The sequence below is a fragment of the Neoarius graeffei genome, chromosome 2 (assembly GCF_027579695.1).
Source record: "Neoarius graeffei isolate fNeoGra1 chromosome 2, fNeoGra1.pri, whole genome shotgun sequence".
Lineage (NCBI taxonomy): Eukaryota > Metazoa > Chordata > Actinopteri > Siluriformes > Ariidae > Neoarius > Neoarius graeffei.
The window spans coordinates 37,907,684-37,934,065 of record NC_083570.1 but is presented as its reverse complement, the minus strand read 5'-3'; the positions used below and the strand labels follow the sequence as shown (position 1 = coordinate 37,934,065).

General features: G+C 41.1%; 1 protein-coding gene across 1 annotated transcript in view; it reads right to left on the bottom strand.

Moving 5' to 3' along the window:
* Nucleotides 1-4,480: 4,480 nt before the first annotated feature.
* foxo3b (forkhead box O3b) overlaps nt 4,481-26,382 on the bottom strand; it is a 52,051-nt gene continuing 30,149 nt past the window's right edge. Inside the window, exons 3-4 of the mRNA XM_060914142.1 lie at nt 9,916-11,354; nt 4,481-8,422 (exon numbers count right to left, since the gene is read on the bottom strand). Coding sequence (XP_060770125.1) covers nt 9,930-11,354 — 1,425 coding nt within the window. The 3' untranslated portion in view covers nt 4,481-8,422; nt 9,916-9,929. The remainder of the gene's footprint in view (nt 8,423-9,915; nt 11,355-26,382) is intronic.

Sequence of the window (26,382 nt, the reverse complement as noted above, 5' to 3'; positions counted from 1 at the left end):
CCTGCCTTACATACATTGAAGGCCAGATGATCCTGGAGTGACCTTGTGGCTGAATCCAGCTTTTCCATCCAGTATTATCCATCATTCCGCTTATCCTATCCCAGCTGACTATGGGTGAGAGGCAGGGTACACCCTGGACAAGTCGCAGGGCTGACATACTATAGAGACAAACAACCATTTACACCTACGGTCAATTTAGAGCCACCAATTAACCTAACCTGCATGTCTTTGGACTGTGGGGGAAACCAGAGCACCTGAAGGAAACCCACGCAGACACAGGGAGAACATGCAAACTCCACACAAAAAGGCCCCTGTCAGCCACTGGGCTCAAACCCAGAACCTTCTTGCTGTGAGGTGACAGTGCTAACCACTACACCACCAATATTATAATCACACAGTTTTATGAAGCAGTCTATAAATAATGCATGAGCCTCCAGACCTCCAGAGCTTCTAGTTCCTGCTGTGCCTGGTGCGTGCCCTGTAGTCCTATTTGAACTGGAGTTCAGCTATCTGAATCTCAGACCAGCTGTTTACTTACCAAGAGCATTAGGCACAGGGGGCTCCATTGTCTGAGCAGAGGTTAGCCCACTAGGTGGTAGATGTCAACAGCAATGGACAACCTAGGCTGCCAGCCAGCTGTGACATGCCACTATACGATGGGTATCATGATTTAGTTGTGTACCACACCACCACTAGCAGTCTGAGCTGCTGCTATTTGGGCCTTACCATGCACTTTCTTCAGATTGAGTAACTTTCCAAGTTGCTTTAAGGTATGTCCTGTTCTTCATGACATTGTTGACATGGGTCATCTACTGTAGTTGTTACACACTACCTGGGTGTAATAGGGTGAAATAGATGAGCAACAATTACTGTATAAAATGAACTAAAGTGACTGATGCCCTGAGGGAATTTCTTAAATAAACTGTCACTCTTGATCACCGTCTATCATTTTGTTGCCCTTAACCATGTCTTGTTTGCCTGGGGCATAAATATAATGTTGTACACCTATAAAATTCCTTCATCACCTGGGGGGGGGGACACGACACAAATATGTCCAACATGAAACAGATGATTATTGATGGTTGTTGACCTGTGCAAATCAAGTAATAGATTCAAAAATACACAATCACTTAAAAATACCATTAAGCCACAGTAAAGCTATTAAAAAAAGTTTCACATGTCTGAAACAGTTGGAAATTTGCCAGGAATTTGATTCACACGCTCCCTGTCCACCCTACACACTGAAGGGGATGGTGAAGCGAGAAAAATGAGCCCAAAGATCAATATTAGCAATGCATAGTTGTAGTTGATACATGTACTGGTCACATTTCAAGATTAACTGTTAAGTTTCACTTTCATAACAAACATGAAAGGAGAAGTCCTTCTGGAAAGCATGTGTGTTGTGGTCAGATAAGTCTAAAATCAAAATCTTTGGTCATACATACCATCACCATGTTTAGTAATACAAGGAGACTGCATACAAGGAAAAGCATCTGATGCCTGTTGTAAAATATGGAGGTGTTGGTAGTTCAGAGGTTCTTGTGAAGTACCAGGATACTGTATTTCAGACCAGAACCCGTTTGCCTCAGCCAGAGAGTCCAGCTTCTAACAAGATGATGTGCCGAACATACTTCCAAATCAATAAAATCAAAATCTTGCAATGACCGACTCAGTCTCATGTGGTCTGAATTGGAGAGAAGAAGTCCACATGTACAAACCTAGTGAATTCAGTGAATGTTAATTGTGTTGCATAAGATCACAAACAGCAGAATTAAAAAAAAAACTGCAAAGGTATACTGTAAATGCAAGAGCTGGGTAAATTGAGTCACCACTTTCACAACAATCCATCTGGATTTTGGTAATTTATTTACAGTTAAGATATGACAAGCCTGACAGACAGACCTAAATATATTAAAAACTGCAACAACAACAACAATGTGCTAAGCACTTTATTGGTCAAGGTAATGGAAGAAGTATTTCCTGTTTATTTGTGGTAGTGATTGTTTGGGGGTGGAACAGTGGTGTAGTGGTTAGCACTGTCGCCTCACAGCGAGAAGGTTCTGGGTTTGAGCCCAGTGGTTGACGGGGGCTTTCTGTGTAGAGTTTGCATGTTCTCCCCATGTCTGCGTGGGTTTCCTCCACAGTCCAAAGACATGCAGGTTAGGCTAATTGGTGGCTCTAAATTGACTGTGAGTGTGAATGGTTGTTTGTCTCTATGTGTCGGCCCTGTGATGATCTGGCGACTTGTCTAGGGTGTACCCCGCCTCTCGCCCATAGTCAGCTGGGATAGGCTCCAGCTTGCCCGTGACCCTGCAGAGAATAAGTGGCTACAGATAATGGATGGATGATTGTTTGGTGATGGTGTAAATATTTCTTATGTATCTACAGTGCGGCTAAGATTACACTGTATTACTTTTAACTTTCAACTGGCTAACCCTAACCCTAGATTCACGTGTGCTTGCAAGGTGCTACCATAAATAGTAGAGGTAAAGCGTCTATGAAAATGGTGTTATGCAAATTGGGCAGATGCTACAGATTGGAAGCGATGGCCACTACTGCTTTTGGCTTTACAACAGTGACAGCACAGTTTCTTTTCAGATTTATTATTTTGTTTTTCTTTTTGTTACTTTTTAACAGTACAATTTAAATGGTGATCTAAACTTTCGTCATCTTTTAGTGAGGTGACTTTTCTCTTCACCACGTCCATCACTTTCTCAGAGGGTTTGCCTTTGTACTGCACATATGTTCTCTGCAATAAAGCTTAATGGTGTTTCCAGTAACAGATCTCAGGGTGTAGTCCCTCACCCAGCTGAGAGAAAGATTGTATTCTACTGCCTAATGGACACTAGAGCTACGCTGAACCTGAGATTGCACATTCTCTCTCTCTCTCTCTCTCTCTCTCCCTCCCTGTGGTTCACACAAAGCTTCCTTTCAGTAATGACATCATCACACTGCAGCCTAGTTCTCAAATCTCCCGTATTACTGATCCTAGGCTCCAACCAATCAGATCAAAGTGTTGACCTCACTTGGAGTCACACACATGCAAGGACGCGTGCACGTGCACACACACACACCCTTAGATTGCATTCATTTAATTTAATGATATCAAGTACTTGCAAATCTTCAGCCCTTTCCCAGCATATATACAGTACAGTACATCACTCCTGTCAGCTTTTGGCTGATTAAAAAGGTGTTTTTCTCCCTCTCCCCTTCTCAGGGATCACTTATTCTAGCTCTATAGTTTGTTATTCTGGTTAAATGTGGTTTCCTGGTGTACATTTCCGTAGTGAAAACTTACATTTTGTCAGTGCTTCATTATAAAACGAATCTGTATGCACTGTGATTTCATGATGATGGTCTAGTATGCAAAACATATGGCAGTTTTTAAGTGCAGGAGGATAACAGTGTATAACAATTGCATTCTTGTTTATTAGCACTTAACAAACTGGGAACCATGCTGAAGGTGTAAAGTATACTTGTATGCAAATTGTGAAATACAACACACAAGCAGTTTTGCAAAAAGCAGAACCATTGCTTTGCTCTTATGCTACTAATTTAATACTGACTTTGTGTCAGAATTGTATGCAATTCCCCATTTCCTTATGTCATTTATTGCATCTCACTTTCCTCAGGGTGTTGTATTACTACCACATTCAAATGAAATTACTGTCCACTTCAAAGCTCAATGCTCCAGGGTCTCCGCACAGGTTTGATCCAATCTTGGATTATATTTTCCTTGTGTTTGTGTGGGTTTCTACCAGCTTTTGTACAACGTGAACATGCCTTATGATGGACCGACAGCCTATTGGGTGTGTATTCCTGCCTCACACCCACCGGGATGTTCTCTGGATGCAACCGTAATCAGGATAAAGCAGTTATTCAAGATGCTTAAATGAAATAATTAATTGGATATTACAATGGATTAAACAACACTTCAAGGGTATTTGAATGATTCAGAACATTTTACAAAAACAAACAAAAAAAACGCGAGGTGTACAAAACATTCAGCTTTAAAGGTGTTTTTACATCAAGGACTGGTTTTCTAAAAGGGTTCAGTCTGTCAGACATGCTAGTCACATAAAGTAAGCTAAATAAGCATTTAGAGAATGGCTTGGACCTTGTGTAATGTGTGACACAATATTGGCACAACAAAGATTGCCCTTGATGTTACATAATAAATTGACTTTTGGTAGGTTTTGTGTGTGTGTGTGTGTGTGCGCGCGCGCGCACTAGGACATACCACATCATTTGTTTGCTAGGTATTTTCATCTTTTGCACTGATTGGTCAGTAAGCTATTCCTGGAGCACTATTTCCTGGAGAACTATACTATACACCTTATCTAGCTATTCAATCTGATTTTTACATTCACTGTACAACAAACTCAAAATGACTCATTTTAACAGCTATCAGTTTGTGAAGTATAAGTCAGACATAAAGGACATGAATGATTCATATTTAAAACCACTTGACCCAGAGACATACAGCTCAATCAAGCTTTATTTACATGCGCACCATTTTTATACAAACTAGATTGCAGTTCAAAATGGAGTACACAGGAAAAAATACCCATTAACATCAAGAAGAAGAGAAGTTATTATTACAGGATCAAGGGGTCAAAGGGCAAAGATAATAGGTGGGAAACATGAAAAGGGGATAAAGTCAGGAAGAGGTTAGAATAGTGGTACTCATTTCTGATTCTCAGCATGGACATAGTGTATTACACCTTTGACTTGGGAGGATATTACAGAAATGGCAGAAATAGGATAGCTATCATTCCCATGGAAAATATTGAGGTGGTCTATAACTCAGTTCCCTCCCTTCTCACAAATAATAATAATAATAAGAACAAGAGCCACATGCAAGGTTGCTCTGTGAGCAAGGGCCAATAATTTTTTTTTTTTAATTCCATATCCTGAATGTTAAGCATGGTGTTTTTATGTGTGATTTTCTCAACAATGGGTCTCATTTATCAAGCGAGTCACTGCAGGGTGTTGGATGTATAGATTACGCTGTCAGGTTTAAATAGCTTTTTTAATTTCAATTGCATGGATTTAGTTGGAAAAAAAGGGCAATTCAAACCCTCCATCCAACCATCCATTATCTGTAGCCGCTTATCCTGTCCTACAGGGTCGCAGGCAAGCTGCAGCCTATCCCAGCTGACTACGGGCGAAAGGCGGGGTACACCCTGGACAAGTCGCCAGGTCATCACAGGGCTGACACAGACACAGACAACCATTCACGCTCACACCTATGGTCAAGTTAGAGCCACCAATTAACCTAACCTGCATGTCTTTGGACTGTGGGGGAAACCGGAGCACCCAGAGGAATCCCACACAGACACGGGGACAGCATGCAAACTCCACACAGAAAGGCCCTTGTTGGCCGCTGGGCTCGAACCCGGACCTTCTTGCTGTGAGGTGACAGTGCTAACCACTACACCACCGTGCCGGCAACTCAAACCCAAATCCATAAATTAATACCATAGCATATGGAAGATGTAAGCCAACCAGTTGCAATGACTCAGCTGGCATTAGGACACTGGAAGAGTTAAGAGGAAGAGTGAAGTTTGCATGTTTCTGTGTGGAGTTTGCATGTTTTCTGCGTGTCTGCATGGGTTTCCTCTGGGTGCTCCGGTTTACCCCACAGTCCAAAGACATGCAGGTTAGGCTAATTGGTGACTCTGAATTGACCGTAGGTGTGAGTGTGTGTGTGAATTGTGTCAGCCCTGCGATGATTTGGCGACTTGTCCAGGGTGTACCCAGCTTCTCGCCCATAGTCAGCTGGGATAGGGTCCAGCTTGCCTGCGACCCTGCACAGGATAAGCGGTTACGGATAATGGATGGACTAATTCCACCAACAAAACAGCCTTGTGCCATTCCTGCCCGAGTTTTGTCAGTGCTTGGATTTCTTGCTCCTGGTACATTTCAAAGAGAAGTGACCGAGCTGGTATTTCTCAACCTTCAATGAGCTGTAGATTCCCTAGTGTGCTGTGTGCCGTCATTGGTTTCTTCTTGAATTCATCAGGTTTCCTTACAACACATTTCCTCATGCATTTCTAAGACAGTATCCCATTTCTAAGAGGCTGCATTGGTGCCAGTCAGATATCTACAAGACAGTGTAGATTTTTTTTCCTATGTTCTCATGTCAAGCCATTTTCTTTTTACCTGAATTAATTCACACCAAATTAAATTTTCCTGTAATTTGTCTCCATATTTTGGTCTTTTCAGGTGCTCTTATGCTGGTGAACATTCTGTTGTATTGGTGTCAATGTGAATTCCACTTCTACTACTTTGGAAAAATTCCTTTTCTTTGGCCTCTCTGTGCAATTTCCCTATTATGGAGTTTTGTGGGTGTCACTAAATGAAAATCGGCTGTGACCATGACTGGTATTTATCAACATAGTATGCTTGTGAGTATGAAGGAAATCAGCCTGACGGGAACTTTTTGTAAATGTGGCAGGAATTTTAAATTGTGTGGCCTTCTGAAATGATTTACACACATCTTTAATGAAAGATTGATAAATGAGGCCCATTATATGAGTTAGAAAAATGCTCTTAGGGATCGTCTGTGTGTAAAAATAAGAATGCATGAGAAAGACGACAGTTTTTCATTTTCACAACACCTACACAGCACCTTTAGTTTGTGTACTTGGGACTTGGAGGCTAGTCTGTCTTTTAAACTAAGGACATGTTTGGGTATTTTATAATCTTAACTCATCTCCACTCCCGTGAGTGGTCCAAACCCCTCTGACAAATATCCCCACATCATTTTCAATACTTCATATTTAAAAAAAGAACTGGTACTGTGCCATCACAATATTACATGACTTTAAGCATGATGGTTTACACATTTCACACAATGCATATGCACAGTTACATACATGCATAGTGGAGGGAGACAACATAGAACACTGGGGATTCAATCTTTTTTTTTCTTTTCACTATTGTAATAAAAGCTGAGCTTTCCAAAACAAAATCTCGATGCTGAGACAAAACAACCCCACCCCAAACCCCTCCCGCAGAAGCAACAACAAATTCTTTTGTTGCTTCCGGTTTTTAGAAGTTTGCTTATGTATAAATGTACACATTCCCTTAACATGTGTTATTGTCAAGAAATTTTATACAACCAGGTTGCTGTTAAAACTAAATGGGGACCTGAATGTGTGTTTTTTTTTTTAATGGTAACCCCGTTCAACCCTGAGCCACGATGATGTAGTTTGCATATAGAGACAGGAAGTCTCTAAATTCAACTATCTAGATTTTTTTTTCCTCTTGATTTTGGCTACCAGCATCTCCAACATGTTCAAGTAATTTGGCAAATATACAAATGATAGCTTATTATTTTTGCTCAGTAAAGATGGCTTCCACAGGGAAAGCCTACCACCACTGAATGCTGCCATAAGCTATGCTAATTGTTTATGCTCTGTCCTTCAAGCCTTGGGAACACACACGGCCTCCATAAAGAACAGGGCCCAACACTGATTATTATTTAGCACCCAGTATGGCATGCAAATGTTCACAATGCAAGAACATTTTATTAAGCCATTAATTTGGCTACGCAGAGATGCCATAGCCCCGACGTTGCATTCCTATTATCTAAAGAGTATTCTGTATTCTTCCACCAGCTAAGCTCTCACTTAAATGCATTTACAAATGAGCTAGAACTCATTACTTTTTCTTTCTTATTTTTTTTAATAGTTACATACATTACAAACAAACAGTAAGTAATTTCTCTTATTATATTGTGCTACAATAAGGTTTTACTTCAGTTCTGATATTAGGCTACTACTTCAAATTAGAAACTGATTATGCTGCTATCAAAACTGAAACTGTAGGCAGTTTCAAAGTGCACCAAGTCAAAACATAACTTGATCTGAGTGTTACTACTGAAATTTGCAGTGGGTACTATAGATAGACTCCTGTGAACTTTGTCCGCTTAAATGTCATTCTCAGTTTGATTAATGATTAAAGTGTAAGTACTTGAAGATTTGAAGAGATTTAACAATAAACCATAAGGCAGTCATAGAAAATCCTTTCCATAGCCCATGAAAATGGTTTAAATACCCAAATCAAATCTGTTCTCTAGTTCATTATATTTATTTGTCCAATTTGATTTTGGAGCTAGGCATTGTTTTGATTCCTGATTATTATTATTTTTTTTTTTATAGGGGTCAATTAATTTGAATTTAAATATTCTTGTTTGTCCATAAGGGAGCTGGTTGGGATTCCTGTGTGCAGTCATTCCATTCATTCAGGATGGTGTGTTTCCTGCCCTGAAGGTAAGATTCTCCAGAGCTGTAGACTGTAAACAGGCATAGGTTCCAGTGCTTGGTGCTGGCGGCAGGCTTGGCAATGGATGGCATGAGTCTGTGATGGATGGAAATTTATCGATTTTTTTTTTTTTTGCAATGCAGTTTTGAACCTGAATAAGAAATAGAATGAGAGAAATCAGTTAATCACAAGCTGCATAGCCTGTTTATGTTAATTTCCTAATACATTCCCACTCATGCTTGACTCCACTATATCACTTCTCTTTTTGTGGGAGGACTGGCATAAGGAGTGTTATTACACAAATTTGTTACACTGAAATTACTTTGCAATTACACTCACTGGCCACTTTATTACGTATACCCATACACCTGCTGTTTTATGCATTTTATAACCGGCCAATCCATTGACAGCAGCACAATGCATAAAATAATGCAGATACAAATCAAGAGCTACAGTTAATGTTCACTCCAAACATCGGAATGGGAAAAATTTTGATCACTGTGGCATGGGCATTGGTGCCAGATGGACTGGTTTGAGTATTTCAGAAATTGCTGATCTCCTGGGGGTTTTCACACAACAGTCTCTAGATGGTGTGAAAAACAAAACAAAAAACAAAAAAAAACCCATTGAGTGAGCAACAGTTCTGTGGGTGGAAATGTGTTGTTGATAAGAGAGATCAGAGAAAAATGGCCAGATTGGTTTGAGCTGCCAGGAAGTATATAGTAACTCATATAAATCACTCTTTATAACCGTGGTGAGCAGAAAAGCATGTTCTGCAACAGCAGAAGACCACATTAGGTTCCACTCCTGCTAGCCAAAAACAGGAATCTTCGAATCAAGAACAAGTTCCTATCAAAGTGGCCAATGAGTCTATATCTTTTGGGATAACTATTTGAACATACAGTACACTATGGCCAAAAGTATGTAGATACCTGAGTATTGAATACCCCATTCCAAAACTATGGGCATTAATATAGAATTGGTCCTCCATATTTGCTGCTATAACAGCCTCTGCATTTCTGAGAAGGCTTTCCACTAGATTTTGGAGTGTGGCTGTGGGGATTTGTCCAGTGAGCCACAGGACCACAAGAATTTGTCACTGATGTTGGGTGAGGAGGTCTGGGGTGCAGCCGTCCTTCCAATTCATCCCAAAGGTATTCAGCAGGGTTCAGGTCAGGCCTCTGTACAAGACTGTGGGTTTTCCCACACCAACTTTGGCAGAACATATCATGGATCTCGCTTTGTATACAGGTGCACTGTCATGTTGGAACAGGTTTGAGCCTCTTAGTTCCATTGAAAGGAAATCTTAATACTACAGCATGCAAAGGCATTCTAGATGATTTGTACACATTCAACTTTGTAGCAACAGTTTGGGGAAGAACCACATATGGGTGAGACAGACCGTTGTCCACATACTTTTGGCCATATTGTTTCATAAATTTCACCAAGTTGATTCTGAGATCGAAGATCTATTCTGCATTCCTGAAACAGGACTGAATACCTTGCACATTTTCCAATAACATGAATAATGGAATGCACATTATTGTCATCCATAGTTCCTGTCATTTGGATTTGAAACAACAGAATGCATTTTATACTATTTTATATTTTGAAATTAGTAAAATTAAATGCAGTTTTACTGACCTTTGGAACCACTTTCAGCCAGGCACCCAGCTTTGACTGGACTGTGTTGTCCCATTGAAGCTGCCAACAGGGTTCAGGGTGACGCCATTTTGCACCAAAGCATCAAAGTTAAAGTCTAGACCATCAGCATCCATTAGGTCTGAGCGGATTATAGAATCCACATCACAGTCAAGACTCCCGTTGAATATGTCCAAATCCAAGTCTGCGGGAAAGCGTTCTGTTCCTGAAATCCCTACACCATTACTGCCATTCAACCCAGAGTAAACAGAAGCCTCACTCAGCAACATGGAGGACTGCTGTTGGAGATGCTGCTTGGCGGACACAACATTATTAATCTCATTGGCCAGGCTTGGGTGACCATTTTTGGGGAGCGAGTGCAGTGATCCCTGGGCATTGGAGCCCTGATGATGTCGGTTGTTCTGGAGAAGGCTGCTCTGACCTTTAAACCCAGAACTGAATGATGACATCATAGGGTCTTTGGGGTGCATGAGGCCATTGCGAAGACGGGAAGTCTGAGAAGCAACGGCTGCACTGGTTTGTGATATGAGTGGGTCAGACTGTGTCATCATGACATCACTGTGGCTGTGGGAGCCTAGCGCGTCAGAGTTTAGCAGCTCCTGAAGGGTGGTGTTCCCAAAATGAGAAATGCTTGAGAAAGATGCTTGCTTGTTCTCTTGGATGGTCTGCATGGGTTTCTGGCGTAATGCTGCAGTGGAGGGACCATAAATGGAGTTACCAAACCCTCCACTACTACTAGCACAATTTGATGAGGAAGAGGAGGAGCCTGGAGAGGAAGTGGTGCTCCCAAAAGTGAAGGTGGAGCCATCCTGACCTGCCTGTGTTGATGGTGCAAGTGTTATATTTTCCAACAGGTCATCCATAATGTTGTCAGTTAGCCCATCATTGAGATTCATTGTGCCTAGTCGTGGAAGCTCAGCTGGGCATTGTTTGGAGTTTGATGAGGATGAAGAGGGAGGAGAAAGGCTGCTGGAACTTGAATACAGCATTGGGGAGAGGGGTGGGCCCAACTCATCATCTGGAACCTCATCCAACTCTGGATTGGCTAGGATAGGTGACAGACGGCCACTTATTGTGCTAGCATTGGAGTTTGTTCGTGAACGAAAGTCAGTCCAGCAGGAATCCAGTTCATCACTGCTGCGTGATGTAGGACTACCTGGCCACTTGGACAGACCCCCAGCAGACACATTCTCGAGCGATCCCTCCTGGGCAGCCTGTAATGCTGCCTTCTTTTTAGCTGCACGTCCTCGTGCACCCTTGGTGTACTTGTTTCCATTGTCCATGGAGACTGCACGACGACGTGGTGCTTTGCCTCCCCTCCCCCCTTCAGGATTTATCATCCACCAAGAGCTCTTTCCAGTTCCCTCATTTTGGACACGGACAAAGCGGCTGTGCAGAGACAAGTTGTGCCGGATGGAATTCTGTACCAAGAAAGAAAAACAGATGAGCTTAGTATTTAATGAGACAACTTTGCTTTTTACTACTATTATCACACATGATGAGTATGCAAAAGAGTGTATCTCTATGTGCACTCCTTTCTTTGCTATCTGAAGTAATAAGATGAAGAAATTATGTGCAAAAAGTTGCAGTAAGGAACATTCTTGTTTTGAATTACCCTTAGTGTTTGTATATGTTAATATGTGCTCACAAATGCTCAGACATGCAATGGAGTTATCAAGTCAGCTTTGTTAGGAGTAGACAAATGAACTGTCCGAGTCATACAACCCAGTGATGTAATGCACAAGAGACAGAAATAATGTCCCCTTCAGAATACTCCAATACACCACAGGAGACAGCAACTGAGCCACAGGTTCTTTTAAATGTTAGTCAATTTGATGCCCAGACAAAATAGATACCATTGTACCATCAGTCTGTAATACAACAAAGTGAGAGTATGTGAAATTTCAAACAGTGGCAGAAAAGAAATGTACAGGCAAGTTAACAAACAAACAAACAAACAAAACACCAGCATAAATTGTCTTCGTAAGGTGCTGGGCATCCATGAGCTGCCAGAACAGCTGTAATATATCTTGGCATCAATTCTACAAGTCTCTGGAACTGTACTAGAGGAATGGAAAAGATATTCTCTCAGAGCAGAGGCTCACGACCATACATTATGGCGGGGGAGATGAGATGCTATTGCACTTGATTTATACTAAAGGTGATGTTTTAGAGTCACTCTATAATAGGCAGTTGAAAGTCAGCTGAACAACGTGTTTAGACATACCTTTGCTCAACTGTGTTCGATGCAGCAGGTGAGTTTCCCAATGTGTGATGTGCACACAGTAGAGCTAATATTATTAATCAGGGTTGCCAGGTTTCAGCAACCAACTATCCATCCATTATCCATAACCACTTATCCTGTGCAGGGCCACACGCAAGTTGGAGCCTATGCCAGGTGACTATGGGCTAGAGGTGGGGTACACCCTGGACAAGTCACCAGATCATCGAAGGGCTGACACAGAGACAAACAACCATTCACACTCATGGTCAATTTAGAGCAACCAATTAGCCTAACCTGAGTAAACCCACACACACATGGGGAGAACATGCAAACTCCACACAGAAAGGCCCCATCGGCCACTGGGCTTGAACCCAGAACCTTCTTGCTGTGAGACAACAGTGCTAACCACTATGCCACCTCGCAACCAACTACAAAAACAAACAACCTTCTTCTTTTTCCTCAGGCTTTGTGTGGGAACAATATCACTGTAGTGCGCATGCACATTATCCACTCTATAATCCCCCTTCTCTCAACTTCTTCAATGAATTTTACAAAAGAAATGATTCTATATATCATAGACCTTCTGTCTGCACTTACCCTTTGCCTTTACGGAAATGTACACTACCGTTCAAAAGTTTGGGGTCACTTTGAAATGTCCTTATTTTTGAAAGAAAAGCACTGTTCTTTTCAATGAAGATCACTTTAAACTAATCAGAAATCCACTCTATACATTGCTAATGTGGTAAATGACTATTCTAGCTGCAAATGTCTGGTTTTTGGTGCAATATCTACATAGGTGTATAGAGGCCCATTTCCAGCAACTCTCACTCCAGTGTTCTAATGGTACAATGTGTTTGCTCATTGCCTCAGAAGGCTAATGGATGATTAGAAAACCCTTGTACAATCATGTTAGCGCAGCTGAAAACAGTTGAGCTCTTTAGAGAAGCTATAAAACTGACCTTCCTTTGAGCAGATTGAGTTTCTGGAGCATCACATTTGTGGGGTCGATTAAATGCTCAAAATGGCCAGAAAAATGTCTTGACTATATTTTCTATTCATTTTACAACTTATGGTGGTAAATAAAAGTGTGACTTTTCATGGAAAACACAAAATTGTCTGGGTGACCCCAAACTTTTGAAGGGTAGTGTATTAATTCATTAGATTTAATATTTGATTCCATCCATTATCCATAACCGCTTACCCTGTGCAGGGTTATGGGCAAGCTGGAGCCTATGCCAGCTGACTATAGGTGAGAGGCGGGGTACACCCTAGACAAGTCGACAGATCATCACAGGGCTGACACAGAGACAAATTCACACTGACATTTACACCTACGGTCAATTTAGAGCCACCAATTAACCTAACCTACATGTCTTTGAACTGTGGGGGAAACCGGAGCAAACCCACGCAGACACGGGGAGAACATGCAAACTCCACACAGAAAGGCTCCCATCGGCCACTGGGCTTGAACCCAGAACTTTCTTGCTGTGAGGTGACAGTGTTAACCGCTACACCACCGTGTTGCCCATTCAAACAATTCAGTGGACTCTGAAATCCTCTAAAGACTGAAGAAAACAAACAGAAAAACAAATATCCATCCATCCACTTATCCGTCAAGGCTGCGGCAAAAGCTGGAGCCAATCCCAGCTGACTTTGGGCGAGAGGTGAACTACAGCCTGAGCAGGTCGCCAATCTAGTGCAGAGCTAACATGGAGACAGACAACCATTCTCACTTACATTCACACCTTCGGACAATTTAAAGTAGCTAGTTGAACGAATCTGCATGTCTTTGGACTGCGGGAGGAAACCGGAGCACCTGGAGAACATGCAAATGCCACACAGAAAGTGCATAGGTTAGCAAGCAAGTAATGCTATTACTCCATGTGAATAAAATCCTGCAAATAATGCCATCTCTCTGGAGATATGACTGAATGTTTGTGCCTGCGAGTGCATTTGTGTGTATGTGTATGCACATGTGACTAGAGGAACGGAGCTTAGGGGATTTAATGACTAAAATCTCAATGGAGAAACATGTTGTGAATGAAGTAATTAAGGCTTATTCCCTCTCTCCGTGGTATATTACCGCATTCACTTGTATTATTCTTTCTTAAAAAAAAGAAAGAAAGAAAACCTGGGAGTAATTAGGATGCTTATTCTTTCTCCAAATGATTCCCAATCACATCAACAATAGCACACCAAGCTCAAGGCAGCTGAGTGTTTGGATTTATGCTTCCGAGTGCACACTATTTGCCGTGCCTGACAATATACCACCACACACACACTCCAAAATCTCCCCAAAAAAAAAGATAGAAAGTACACATTATTTTTACTTAGAGACTCACACACATTCGTTTCTTGTTCTCTGAACTCTGACCTATGTATGCAGTAAATGTAACATCATTATTTTCTTCATTCGTTCATTCATTTTTAGTATGAATTTGTTTTATCCTGGTCACACACAGTGGATCCTGAGTTTATCCTGGAAACACGAGGTGGGAATACACGTTAGAATTCCTCGATTCCTAACGAGGCTAACAGTTGAGTTATTCTGGATTTGTCCAGTTCAGCTGTTCTATATTATTCAATACGGTTGAGCTATTTATGTTTTTATTTGTGTGTGTGTGTGTGTGTGTGTGTGTGTGTGTGTGTGTGTGTGTGTGTCTTTTGCGTGTGTAGGGTTGTTAACTGAGAGCCCAGCTGCACGCTGAATCTCTCTGGAACACAGAGGCCTTTTTGTCCTTCAGCAACATGTGGTAACAATCTATCAATGTCAGCAGCCACGCACTATACACTCTCTCTCTCTCTCTCTCTCTCTCTCTCTCACGCGCATGTACACATCTTTAACTTTACTCTCCTTCTTTTATTTATGTAAGAGAAGTGAAACCGTGAGCACTTTTTAGGCACTGTGAAGTCAATGTAATGCAAAAATGGAAAAAGAAGAAAAAAAATTGGCCAGCATAGTTAAAGCTAAGCACAGCTAAAGGTCATCAAGCTCAAATTGTTGCCTTGTTTTGTGGCCTGGGTCTATGTTACTAAGCTGATACTGATTTGTCCACCAAACCATAAGGGGACAGCGTATGTCCACAGAGGTCATGCTGAGTCTCTCACTGGGATAGTGAACGCCTTCGCTCCATTAGTGGTCAGGCAAAGAGTGTCAAAGTCGGAGCGTACAATAAGTCAGCACTGTTGAGCCTCGCTCTTTACGCTGAATTTCCTCAGCTCATTGGACGGTTTTACTGACCTGACTTTGGCCCTCGCCCACGGCCCAGCATTCCTAACTTCCTTTCACAGTGTGTCCTTTATCTAACACATACGCTACTCAGAAACGGTTTTAATTCAAATCTATAACTCTGTGTAAAAACCTGTGGAGTATTTAATCTGTTTCAAAGGATTAGGAATAAAAGAAGTGGTATGATGATGATGATGATGATATAACCAAAGAGAAATGTGTACCTTTTACTTTTCTGGAGGGAACTGATGACATAACCAGTGATGGAAAAAAACCTGTGTGTGTCTGTTTGTGTGTGCATGTATTCCGTAGAGGCGACTAATCCTTTCGTAGTCTCCTGGTAGAATTCACATGCATCATAACAACGAAAAGCCAAGCACCCTTACACACACACACACACACACACACACACACACACACACACACAGCTTCCTGAAGTAAGGGCAAGGCCATTTCATGCGTAGGTACTTGCGGGTTTGGAGAAGTTTACACCACAGTGAACTTTCTATGAAACACAGAGACACAGGCATACACTTCTGTATGTATGTGTGTGTGTGTGTGTGTGTGTGTGTGTGTGTGTGTGTGTGTGTGTGTGTGTGTGTGTACTGTTAAATTTCCAGGAATAATGATTGAGCCTTGGAAATTTATAGTTCTCCAAGCAGTTGATTTAATAAGGGAGGGAGAGACAGAAATTGAGTTACAGGAAGAAAGAAAGATAGATAGAGAGAAGGAGAAAGAGAGAGAGATTTAGGGAGGGAGAGTTGAACGGACCATTGACACGTAGGAGGGAGTTTATAAATAAACTCAGATTGGGCGCTGATGCTGTACAGGAGAGGAGAGATATTTATACACACAATACACATGCCCTTTACACACACACACAATGCTTAGACCCACAAAAACACACTTATGAAAAACATGAAGCATGTCTGCAGATTTCCTCTCTCTCTCGTCCCATTCCCAGCTGCTCTACGTTCTGGATTGTAGAAGAGAACATTCCATTCCTTACTACCGAACGTGCGTTTTGTTTTTTTCTTCCCCTGGACAGCACGAGGCGTCTCTCTTCATTTGTGTCTGTATATTTGTTGGACAAGGCTTGCATATAAAAGACTGCACTGTAAACAGTGAGTTGATTGCAATACAAAGTACTCTCGTTCTTTCTATATCCAGGTTTTATATTTTATATTTTCAGATCCATAGGCAGCGTCAATAAAATTAGCGCTGCAACGTTTTATCAACGGGTCTGAAAGGATGTCTGTTACATAATACAGCACGTTAGAAAGATAACCTTGTTTTCCATTATAAAGGGGGTGTCGGCCTTCCCAGCCCACCCTCATGAGCCAATCAGAGGGCTAGGACAGAGACACGCTCACTGTATTCTTGCTGTCAAACTAACTGATATATCACACATACTCACACGTGTACTAATATAAACATGCCCACATAGTTTCCTCTCTCTTGTATGCACGCATACCCATCCTGTCACGAGGGGCGACGTTCATAATAATTCATATCAGCATGCTCTTTATCACTTGAGATCCTTCAGTCTATAATGTCATAACTTGCACAAAGCAGGGAGTAGCTTGGGACAAATTTCCCTGGTGCAATTTGTTTTGAAGCTGTAAATTTCATCTCGTGCCAGAGAACTGCGCGTCCCATCCTCCTAAGCGAGCCAATGTAAACACACATGCACCCTGAACCGCCGAAGAGAAAATAAAAAACTGATGCAAGGCAGAAAACGAAGAAAGCAAAGGAGACTTATGAGAACTGAACTCAAAGTCAGCTCTTTGGTTTCAGATGCAGTTAATCCCTTTAACCTTCTTATTCATTCTTGTATCCCCCCCCCCATTTATTTTCCACTCTTGCGATCCATTCATTTTCATCTGGTTTGTCCAAGTATGAAAGAGACTACGTCTGAATATCCATTAACAAAATCAGTGCTGCGTTACAGAATTCATGGACAATTCGTGACTTCTTTGTACAAATTGAATTTGTCCAAAATTGAATGGGCTTGTTATTAGGTGCTGAGTTCAAGTTATATTTTAAAGTAATGAGGTATAACTTTATGGTTTAAAAAAAAGAAGTGCAAAATATTTTTCTTGGCAACCTAGAGTTTTAAGAACCTATCGAGTGCAAGGAGACGCCTTCTTCCCTCTAATCAGGAAAAGGCTAAATGGTCCCTTCCTGTCAAGAGCTGATAAATGACCATGAGACCACATCTCAACCTCAAAAAGTTTAGCACGAGCGACAAATCGTGCTGCACCAGCAAGAAAAATAAAAAAAGATTGACACATTTTAGCTCCTTAAACGAATCGATAACAAGCTTGGCCCAGGCCACGAAATGAAACATGAGCTTTAAGGCTTCAGTAAACACGACTCATGGGCATACACACATGCTTTCCCCCCGTTGCTCAATCCACTTCCCGCTTGTCTGTCCCACTACCCCTTACCAATTCCAACACCTCCTATGGTAATGGATATCCAAGCTCTAGAGCTTAACCGGACACCCTGCATGGCCTTGGGCATACTTGTGCACACACACACACACACACACTTAAAACCACATATAAACTTTGGGCAACACAAATGTATTTTTAGCTACAGTGAAGTGAACATTGAGTTCTTTAAGCTCTAGCTCCACCTGACAAAAACTGATATCACACCGACATTTTCAATCAGATCATTGACTGAGTTTCTTTGCTGGAACTCCTGGCGTGAAGATGAAAAGCTCATTCAATAATTTAAACCACTGTTGATCACACCGCCCAGTCCGAACTGATTCCAACGTCTTGTGACATGTGATACAGTTCCAGCTGTTAAAAAAATTCTGCAGTCATCACAATGGTATATGGGAGTCATTTGCTGCCCTTTAGTTCCATATAAGTGACTTTATTAAATTGCTGCTCCCATGACACTGTCGTTGCGACACAGTGTAACAGAGTTCTGTATGAGGGTGAACATGATATACAATACTGTGCAAAAGTCTTAGGCACATGCAGTGAAATGCTGTAGGGGTTGTTTTACAATCAGGGTACAAAGTTTGTGTCACAGGGGTCCAAAATTCAAATTGATTCAAACTGGTTCTTGTACCAGTTTTTAAGTGAAGGACAAGTTAAAGAACAGATTTCAGGTAATTTTTTGACATGTGTGTATGGTAGTTTTGTGTAATCTGCTATAAGATAAAGAAGATTAAGTGTAGCTTTAAGCAGGGCTGGGAGAAACAAATGAAGTGATTCTCGGAGAGGACATTTTTTTTTTGACAATTCAGAATCCACTACTTCCATAGTGCTTTTAAATATAAGGCTGTAAACTTTGTGTTAGTTGTCTCTAATATTTATGTCCCACTATCTTGACCACATTTTAGGATGAAAATAATCATTTTAGATATGTTATTTTATATTGAAAAATTAGCTGTCTCAGAGAGGATTTTTTTTTTGACACAATTACATACTAATTTGATCAAAATAGTCTGAAAACTTACTGGCATTCAACATTAAAACTTAACGATGTTTCCAATGATATGGAACCAAATATGTGTTTTATGGTATAAAGAATGATTTAAGTGCATCCCTTTTGGAGCTACCTGTGGTCAAAAAAGCACTTTTTCTAAATGACACGAGTAATTTTGCTAAATATGACATATATTGCCATACATTCACCAAAAATAACGTTATCACCAATTTTTTTTTTGCATGGTAAATAGAGCTATGACAGGGCTACAATAAACAACCAAGTTTATTTAGTCAAGCCTTTTGATATTGAAGATAATAAGTGTTAAATGTGATTTTTAGCTTGCGTACCCTGATTGTAAAACAACCCGTAGAGCAAAGATGCCTTCAAAAATAATGAAATGAAATGTTTCAACATTAAAAAAATACTATAAACAGTAATCAGTAAGCCATAATAAATGAAACAAAGTCAATATTTGGTGTGAGATGACCCTTTGCTATAAAAAAAATTATATATATATATATATATATATATATATATATATATATATATATATATATGGGCAGCACGGTGGTGTAGTGGTTAGCGCTGTCGCCTCACAGCAAGAAGGTCCGGGTTCGAGCCCCATGGCCGGCGAGGGCCTTTCTGTGTGGAGTTTGCATGTTCTCCCCGTGTCCGCGTGGGTTTCCTCCGGGTGCTCCGGTTTCCCCCACAGTCCAAAGACATGCAGGTTAGGTTAACTGGTGACTCTAAATTGGCCGTAGGTGTGAATGTGAGTGTGAATGGTTGTCTGTGTCTATGTGTCAGCCCTGTGATGACCTGGCGACTTGTCCAGGGTGTACCCCGCCTTTCGCCCGTAGTCAGCTGGGATAGGCTCCAGCTTGCCTGCGACCCTGTAGAACAGGATAAAGCGGCTACAGATAATGAGATGAGATGATATATATATATATATATATATATATATATATAGTAGTCTCAGGTACAGTGAGTGTAGTTTGATAAGGAAATGAGCTGTAGGTTTTACTGAGCATCTTACAGAACCAGCCACAGTTCTTCTGGACACTTTGACTGTCATACTCGCTTCTTCATTTTGCACCAAAACCCAGCAGCCTTCATTATGTTTTCTTTTTTAACCTGAAAAGTGCTCTCTTATGTAATATGCCGTTTTCTTTACTGACATACAAACATTCTTCTGTAACATTTAATTTTGTGCTGGAAAACTAATGTTTGGAAATCTAAAGTGTTGGTTCCATAATGTAGAAGTTATAAAATAAAAGTCTATAACAAAGTTTGTACTAAAAAAAAAGTGCCTAAGACTTTTGCACAGTACTGTATGACATGACTACAGTTCTGCTCGGCAAACCGTCCACATGTTCATTGCATGCCCATCTGAAATCCATTAAAAATGTGACTAGAGAGAAGGTTAGAATGCAAACAAACAAAAAAGAAAGAAAGAAAGAAAGAAAGAAAGAAAGAAAGAAAGAAAGAAAGAAAGAAAGAAAGAAAGAAAGAAAGAAAGAAAGAAAGAAAGAAAGAAAGAAAGAGCAGCTGGTTTAAAGGGCCTGGGGAATTATTCTCACAAAATATCTGTTGCTTTCTTGCATATCAAACAGCGACTAAAGTATCTAAAGTAAATATGTTGGAGGTTTTACTGAAATGTTTTTTTTGGTTGGTTTTTTTTTTTTGTCGTCCAGGTTTTTGGAGTCAGAACTCACTGTAGATGTGTGTGCTGATCATTTCATATTGTGTTTTAAGTCATTTTAATGTTACTGTTGAGTCTAACCCGCAGCCTTATCTGTGCTAGGCAGTAGCTCTCTCTGTCTGTGTGTGTGTGTGGGTGTGTGTGCTACACTCTACTTTGCTGAGCTCATCAGTCTAGGTCAAACCCACCCACATACACAGTTCACTGCAAAGGGAAACGGATCTCCATCAAATTCCAGTTAATAAAATAATTGTTGGATATTATTATTATTATTATTATTATTATTATTATTATTATATCACAGAGCTACAGTTGCAATCAGAAATACCTAAACCCTTAATGAAAGCAAGAGCTTAAGATTTAGCTTTAAATTAAGTCTTTATGTCTTTAACAGCTGAATGATGTCACAATGATTCAACCCCTATATACAGCATTATTATACATACAGGACGCTTTTTCAATGGAATAAAAACGTGCTCTATTCCCTTCTAGTGGGTTTCATTCATTTGGTTTGACAGCATGCAATACTGTTAGCATATCGCTTATCCTACGTGTATTACATCACTCTACCCAATGGAGAATGAGCGTTGAATATGGTTTATGATATTGCATGGTTTTCAAGACAACATGACGTCACACGTCAGAGACGTAAAACTTCTGCGCTCGCGAGCGACTGTGACAATTTGTAAACAGACATGGCCGCCAGGTTTGTTTCATTAAATACGGAAGATTTTGAGAGAATTTTGAAAGAGAAAGACATGTTGAACACCCTATAGAAATTCTTCAACTCATTCAGTGTCATGCTAGCTGAACGGAATATATCTAATAGACCACAAAAAAAAGCCAGCCAATATTAGTTAAATATTGCTGACTTTTAAAACCTACTGCTAGTCTGCTAGTATACCCTAAAGTTGGATTAAAACATGATTATCTTATGGGAACTCAGTAATGACCCTGCAGCTATGACATGTTTATATAAACCCCACCTAGGGATGTGTTCAAGGTGTGTTGCAACCATGGTGAAGACTGCGGCGCATGCACAAAAGCTAAAAGAAAAGAGATCATTTCATTGCATTGGGTGCAAGATTTACAAGTCCTTAAACATTCCTAGTGTCACCACTGGGATCACTGGAGAGAAGTTCAAAACTTACATCATAGAAGCAAACCTGCCCAGCCCCCGTGTTACTAGAAAAGACTTTCAGGATGACCTGAGGAAAGCTATGACAAACGTATCAATGTGGATTTCATGGCTGGGCTCCATGATGAACGCCACTCTTGACCAAGAAGGATTGACAGGAACGTGCCAGAAAGTGTTTGAATAGTCTTGCAGAGTTCTGGGACACAGTCCTATGGAGTGATGAAACAAAACTGGAACTGTTTGGCCATACGGATCAGTGGTTTGTCTGGAGCAAGAAAAGCGAAGGCTTATAGCCAGAAGAATACAATCCCCACAGCGAAGCATGGAAGTGCTTCAGTGATGATGTCGGGATGTTGTTCTGCTGCAGGAACTGGCAATCTTGACCATGTGACTGGCATCATGGATTCCCAGAAATACCAAGCCATTTTGAGGAGGAATGTTATGTCTTCTGTGGTGAACATGAACCTTAGAACCTTGATATTGGACTCTCCAGGAAGACCAGGAAGACAAAGAGCAATACCAAGTCACTTCCAAGTCAAACAAAGCTTGGTTAAGGAATCAGTCCTGGATTGTCCTGCAGTGAGTGGCCTTCTCAGCTTCCAGCTTTAAATCCCATTGAAAATCTTTGGTGGGGTTTAAAGAAAGCAGTTGCAACACACAAGCCTTCAAACCTCAATATCCTGGAAGCTTTTGCATGAGAAGAATGGGCAAAGATTCCAAGAGAGAGAGAGGTGTCAGAAACTTGTCAGCACTTACCGTGAAGTTATCAAGGAAAAAGGATGCTCCACCAAGCACTGAGGTTGGGAGTTGAATAATTTGTCAAGAGAACGAGTTGTTTCCCCCCCAAAATGTCAAAATTGTGTCATGTTCTCAAAATTGCTTGTACTGTATGTATCTTTCTCTGTTTACTGAGACTTCCTGTTGCATATTTTCATTCAATTCTATGCACATCACAATAACTCCTTTTAAAGTAATGGGGGTGGGAATACTGTATTTCCCATTGCACCTGCAGCTGCGTGAAATTAGCCCTCATCTTGGTCAATTTCTTCCCCCTAGAGAATCACAGCTACCCAGGCCAGGACAGAAATGCAGCTGGGATTCCACCAGAGATAAGATGTGCTATTATGACAACCATAATAGTCATAATATAACCACAGCAGCGGTCATGGGTGATAGACCAAGCTGGATCATCTGCTGATCTGATAAATAAAGATCAAAAAGGAAAGGTGCTGATTCTGAATCAAAGCTTAAGCCTCAAATCTGATGTAGGAGCTAAATCATGGAGGAACGGCAGTTAGTTAACACGTGGAACATAAAAGCCAGCCGTGATGAACAGTAGTGAAAAAGGGAAACAGGCTGTACAGTCACAGAAGAATGCATGTCATGGGATTTTCTGCTGTAGCAGCAATTCTCATCCCCAACCCCCTGATAGACATAAACACATGCCCCTTAGTTCCTATTCCCTTGACTTTCAAGTCACATGACTTCCTGTTTCTGCTACTACATGGCAGCACATGAAAATAAATAAACAGATAAATGCACACATCCACTTTAACCAAGCTGAGATGCTGTATTGCTTTGAGTTTGGGGAGCCGTTTGTTTTACAATCTACACATGGATGAATGGATGGGTACACAATAAAACTGTATCATGATTGTATCTCGTTTACTTGATTCCCCCATTGCACTCCCTGGAAAGCTTGTTGCATCATATTTTTTTAAACACAGGCCAAGCTTAAAAAAGAAAAGAACAAAAAACCAAAACCCGCCCATCATGTCATACAGTAAACAAACCTGCTTAGACCTTATGCCTTTTTGGATTGTGTCATAGCACAGGCCTTCACTTTGTACAACAACAGACAAGACACTCCAATTTGTCACCCTTTCATTCTGTCCCCTTGCACTTTTTACTCTCCGTTTGCCTCTCTCTCTCTCTCTCTCTCTCCCTCTTTGTTTTTCTCTGTGTCTTTGTTCTGGCTCTACGAGGCACGTTTTCAGTAATGCTCAGAGGCATGATGAAACCCACTGAAACCCATCAAACGCAGACTAACACTCCAAGCCCTCAGCTCACACTCGAATACTGATTTTCTTGGCTCACTTTTCTCATAATACTTCATCGTGCCAGATCCCCCCCCCCCCCCCAGTAATGTTTGTGTGCAACACATTGTGTGCGAAAATCTCACAATGGAAGCTGAAGCCGCTAAATAGAATTGTCCTGCTTTACTGGACCTCATTTAGAGAGAGATTTACAACCTTGAACTAGCTCTCGTATTACTCCTATTTCTACATCCTCACCGAAATAAAGCATCAACACTTGCAGAACGAGGATGAATAGGCTAGTTCTTGCAGTTTGGTCGCAAGCTATTACATACCAATATTTGATTCGTTTGCTATAATGAGATAAGCTATACTTGAACAAGTTCTCTTTATCTAAATTGGAATACTTTAAGGCACAATTCATCCAGATATTTTTGAAACCGCAATGCAGAAGGCTAGCCACGTCAGCTACTGTATGTTGACGGCCGAGGTGTACGAGAAGGAAAACTATCCTGCCAAAGTAGCAAACTATTTCTCTTATTGTGAGCTCCAACCCTCAAAATCTGAATCTGAATCACACACACACACACACACTGGACCCAAGCCAAAATGGATACACACCTTGGCTTGAGCTGTACCCTGTTCTTCTGAAACGTAAGAAAAGAAATGAATCTTCACTCACAAACTCCTGTGCGTGAGTGCACACATATTTCACCACTCGGCTAAGAAAAAAAAAAACAGATGATGAACAGAAGAATGGGTTAGGAAAGGATAAAGAATAGACTCGCAACTCTTCTGTGCCTGTTCAAGGACTTGCTTGGGGGGAAAAAAGATGAGCTGTTCGGTTGAGCACGGATGACCTGAAAAACCTGCAAAGCAACACACTCTTACACAGAAATCCTCCTCGACACCCACCTCCACCCTCCCTATGGACTCACATGATCGCAACAATACTTTCCTAAGAGCTTCACATTCGTTCGTGCAAAACGGATCGCTTTGAATGAGTTAGTGTGCACATTAAGCAAGCACACGACGTTGTGTGTGATTTTTACCAATCTCTGGCTACAGAGAAAGAGAAGGAGATTGAAAAAAAGGATTCATTATGCGCCGTATGTTTCTCAGGAACTGATTCAAATGCAGTAAGACAAATCCCTGAGCTAGCTATAACATCATGTGTTACATGCAACAGCTTAGTCACTGTGGTTTTAGACAGCCAGTGGAAAACAAACAGGAAGTATATTTATATTTTCTTGCAGACAGATACAGTGGTGCTTGAAAGTATGTGAACCGTTCAGAATTTTCCATATTTCTGCATAAATATGACCTAAAAGAACATCAGATTTTCACACAAGTCCTAAAAGTAGATAAAGGGAACCCAGTTAAACAAATGAGACAAAAAATATTATACTTTGTCATTTATTTATTGAGGAAAATGATCCAATATTACGTATCTGTGAGTGGCAAAAGTATGTGAACCTTTGCTTTCAATATCTGGTGTGACCCCCTTGTGCAGCAATAACTGCAACTAAACGTTTCCGGTAACTGTTGATCAGTCCTGCACACCAGCTTGGAGGAATTTTAGCCCGTTCCTCCGTACAGAACAGCTTCAACTCTGGGATGTTGGTGGGTTTCCTCACATGAACTGCTCGCTTCAGGTCCTTCCACAACATTTCGATTGGATTAAGGTCAGGACTTTGACTTGGCCATTCCAAAACACTCACTTTATTCTTCTTTAACCATTCTTTGGTAGAACGACTTGTGTGCTTAGGGTCGTTGTCTTGCTGCATGACCCACCTTCTCTTGAGATTCAGTTCATGGACAGATGCCCTGACATTTTCCTTTAGAATTTGCTGGTATAATTCAGAATTCATTGTTCCATCAATGATGGCAAGCCGTCCTGGCCCGGATGCAGCAAAACAGGCCCAAACCATGATACTACCACCACCATGTTTCACAGATGGGATAAGGTTCTTATGCTGGAATACAGTGTTTTCCTTTCTCCAAACATAATGCTTCTCATTTAAACCAAAAAGTTCTATTTTGGTCTCATCCTTCCACAAAACATTTTTCCAACAGCCTTCTGGTTTGTCCACATGATCTTTAGCAAACTGCAGATGAGCAGCAATGTTCTTTTTGGAGAGCAGCGACTTTCTCCTTGCAACCCTGCCATGCACACCATTGTTGTTCAGTGTTCTCCTGATGGTGGACTCATGAACATTAACATTAGCCAATGTGAGAGAGGCCTTCAGTTGCTTAGAAGTTACCCTGGGGTCCTTTGTGACCTCGCCAACTATTACACGCCTTGCTCTTGGAGTGATCTTTGTTGGTCGACCACTTCTGGGGAGGGTAACACTCACTACGTTTACATGCACATAGAGAGAATCGAATTTCTGCCGTTGCTCGACTGAAATCGAAGTTCAAAATGCCATGTATACACCTTAATTCGGCTGAAATTGAACCGAACTTGATTTCTCGGAATCGAGCTACACGACCTAGTTTATGCGATTTCTGCCGAGCTACTTTGTGCATGTATACCCTATCGAGCTAGTTGTCGAGCTACTTCCGGAAGTGACGAGCGACGAGACCACAAGCGGGAAACACAACAGCTTCGGTCGGCATGACAACAAATCATGACAACGGCTTGAATCTTTTCTTTTTGTGGCATTGTTT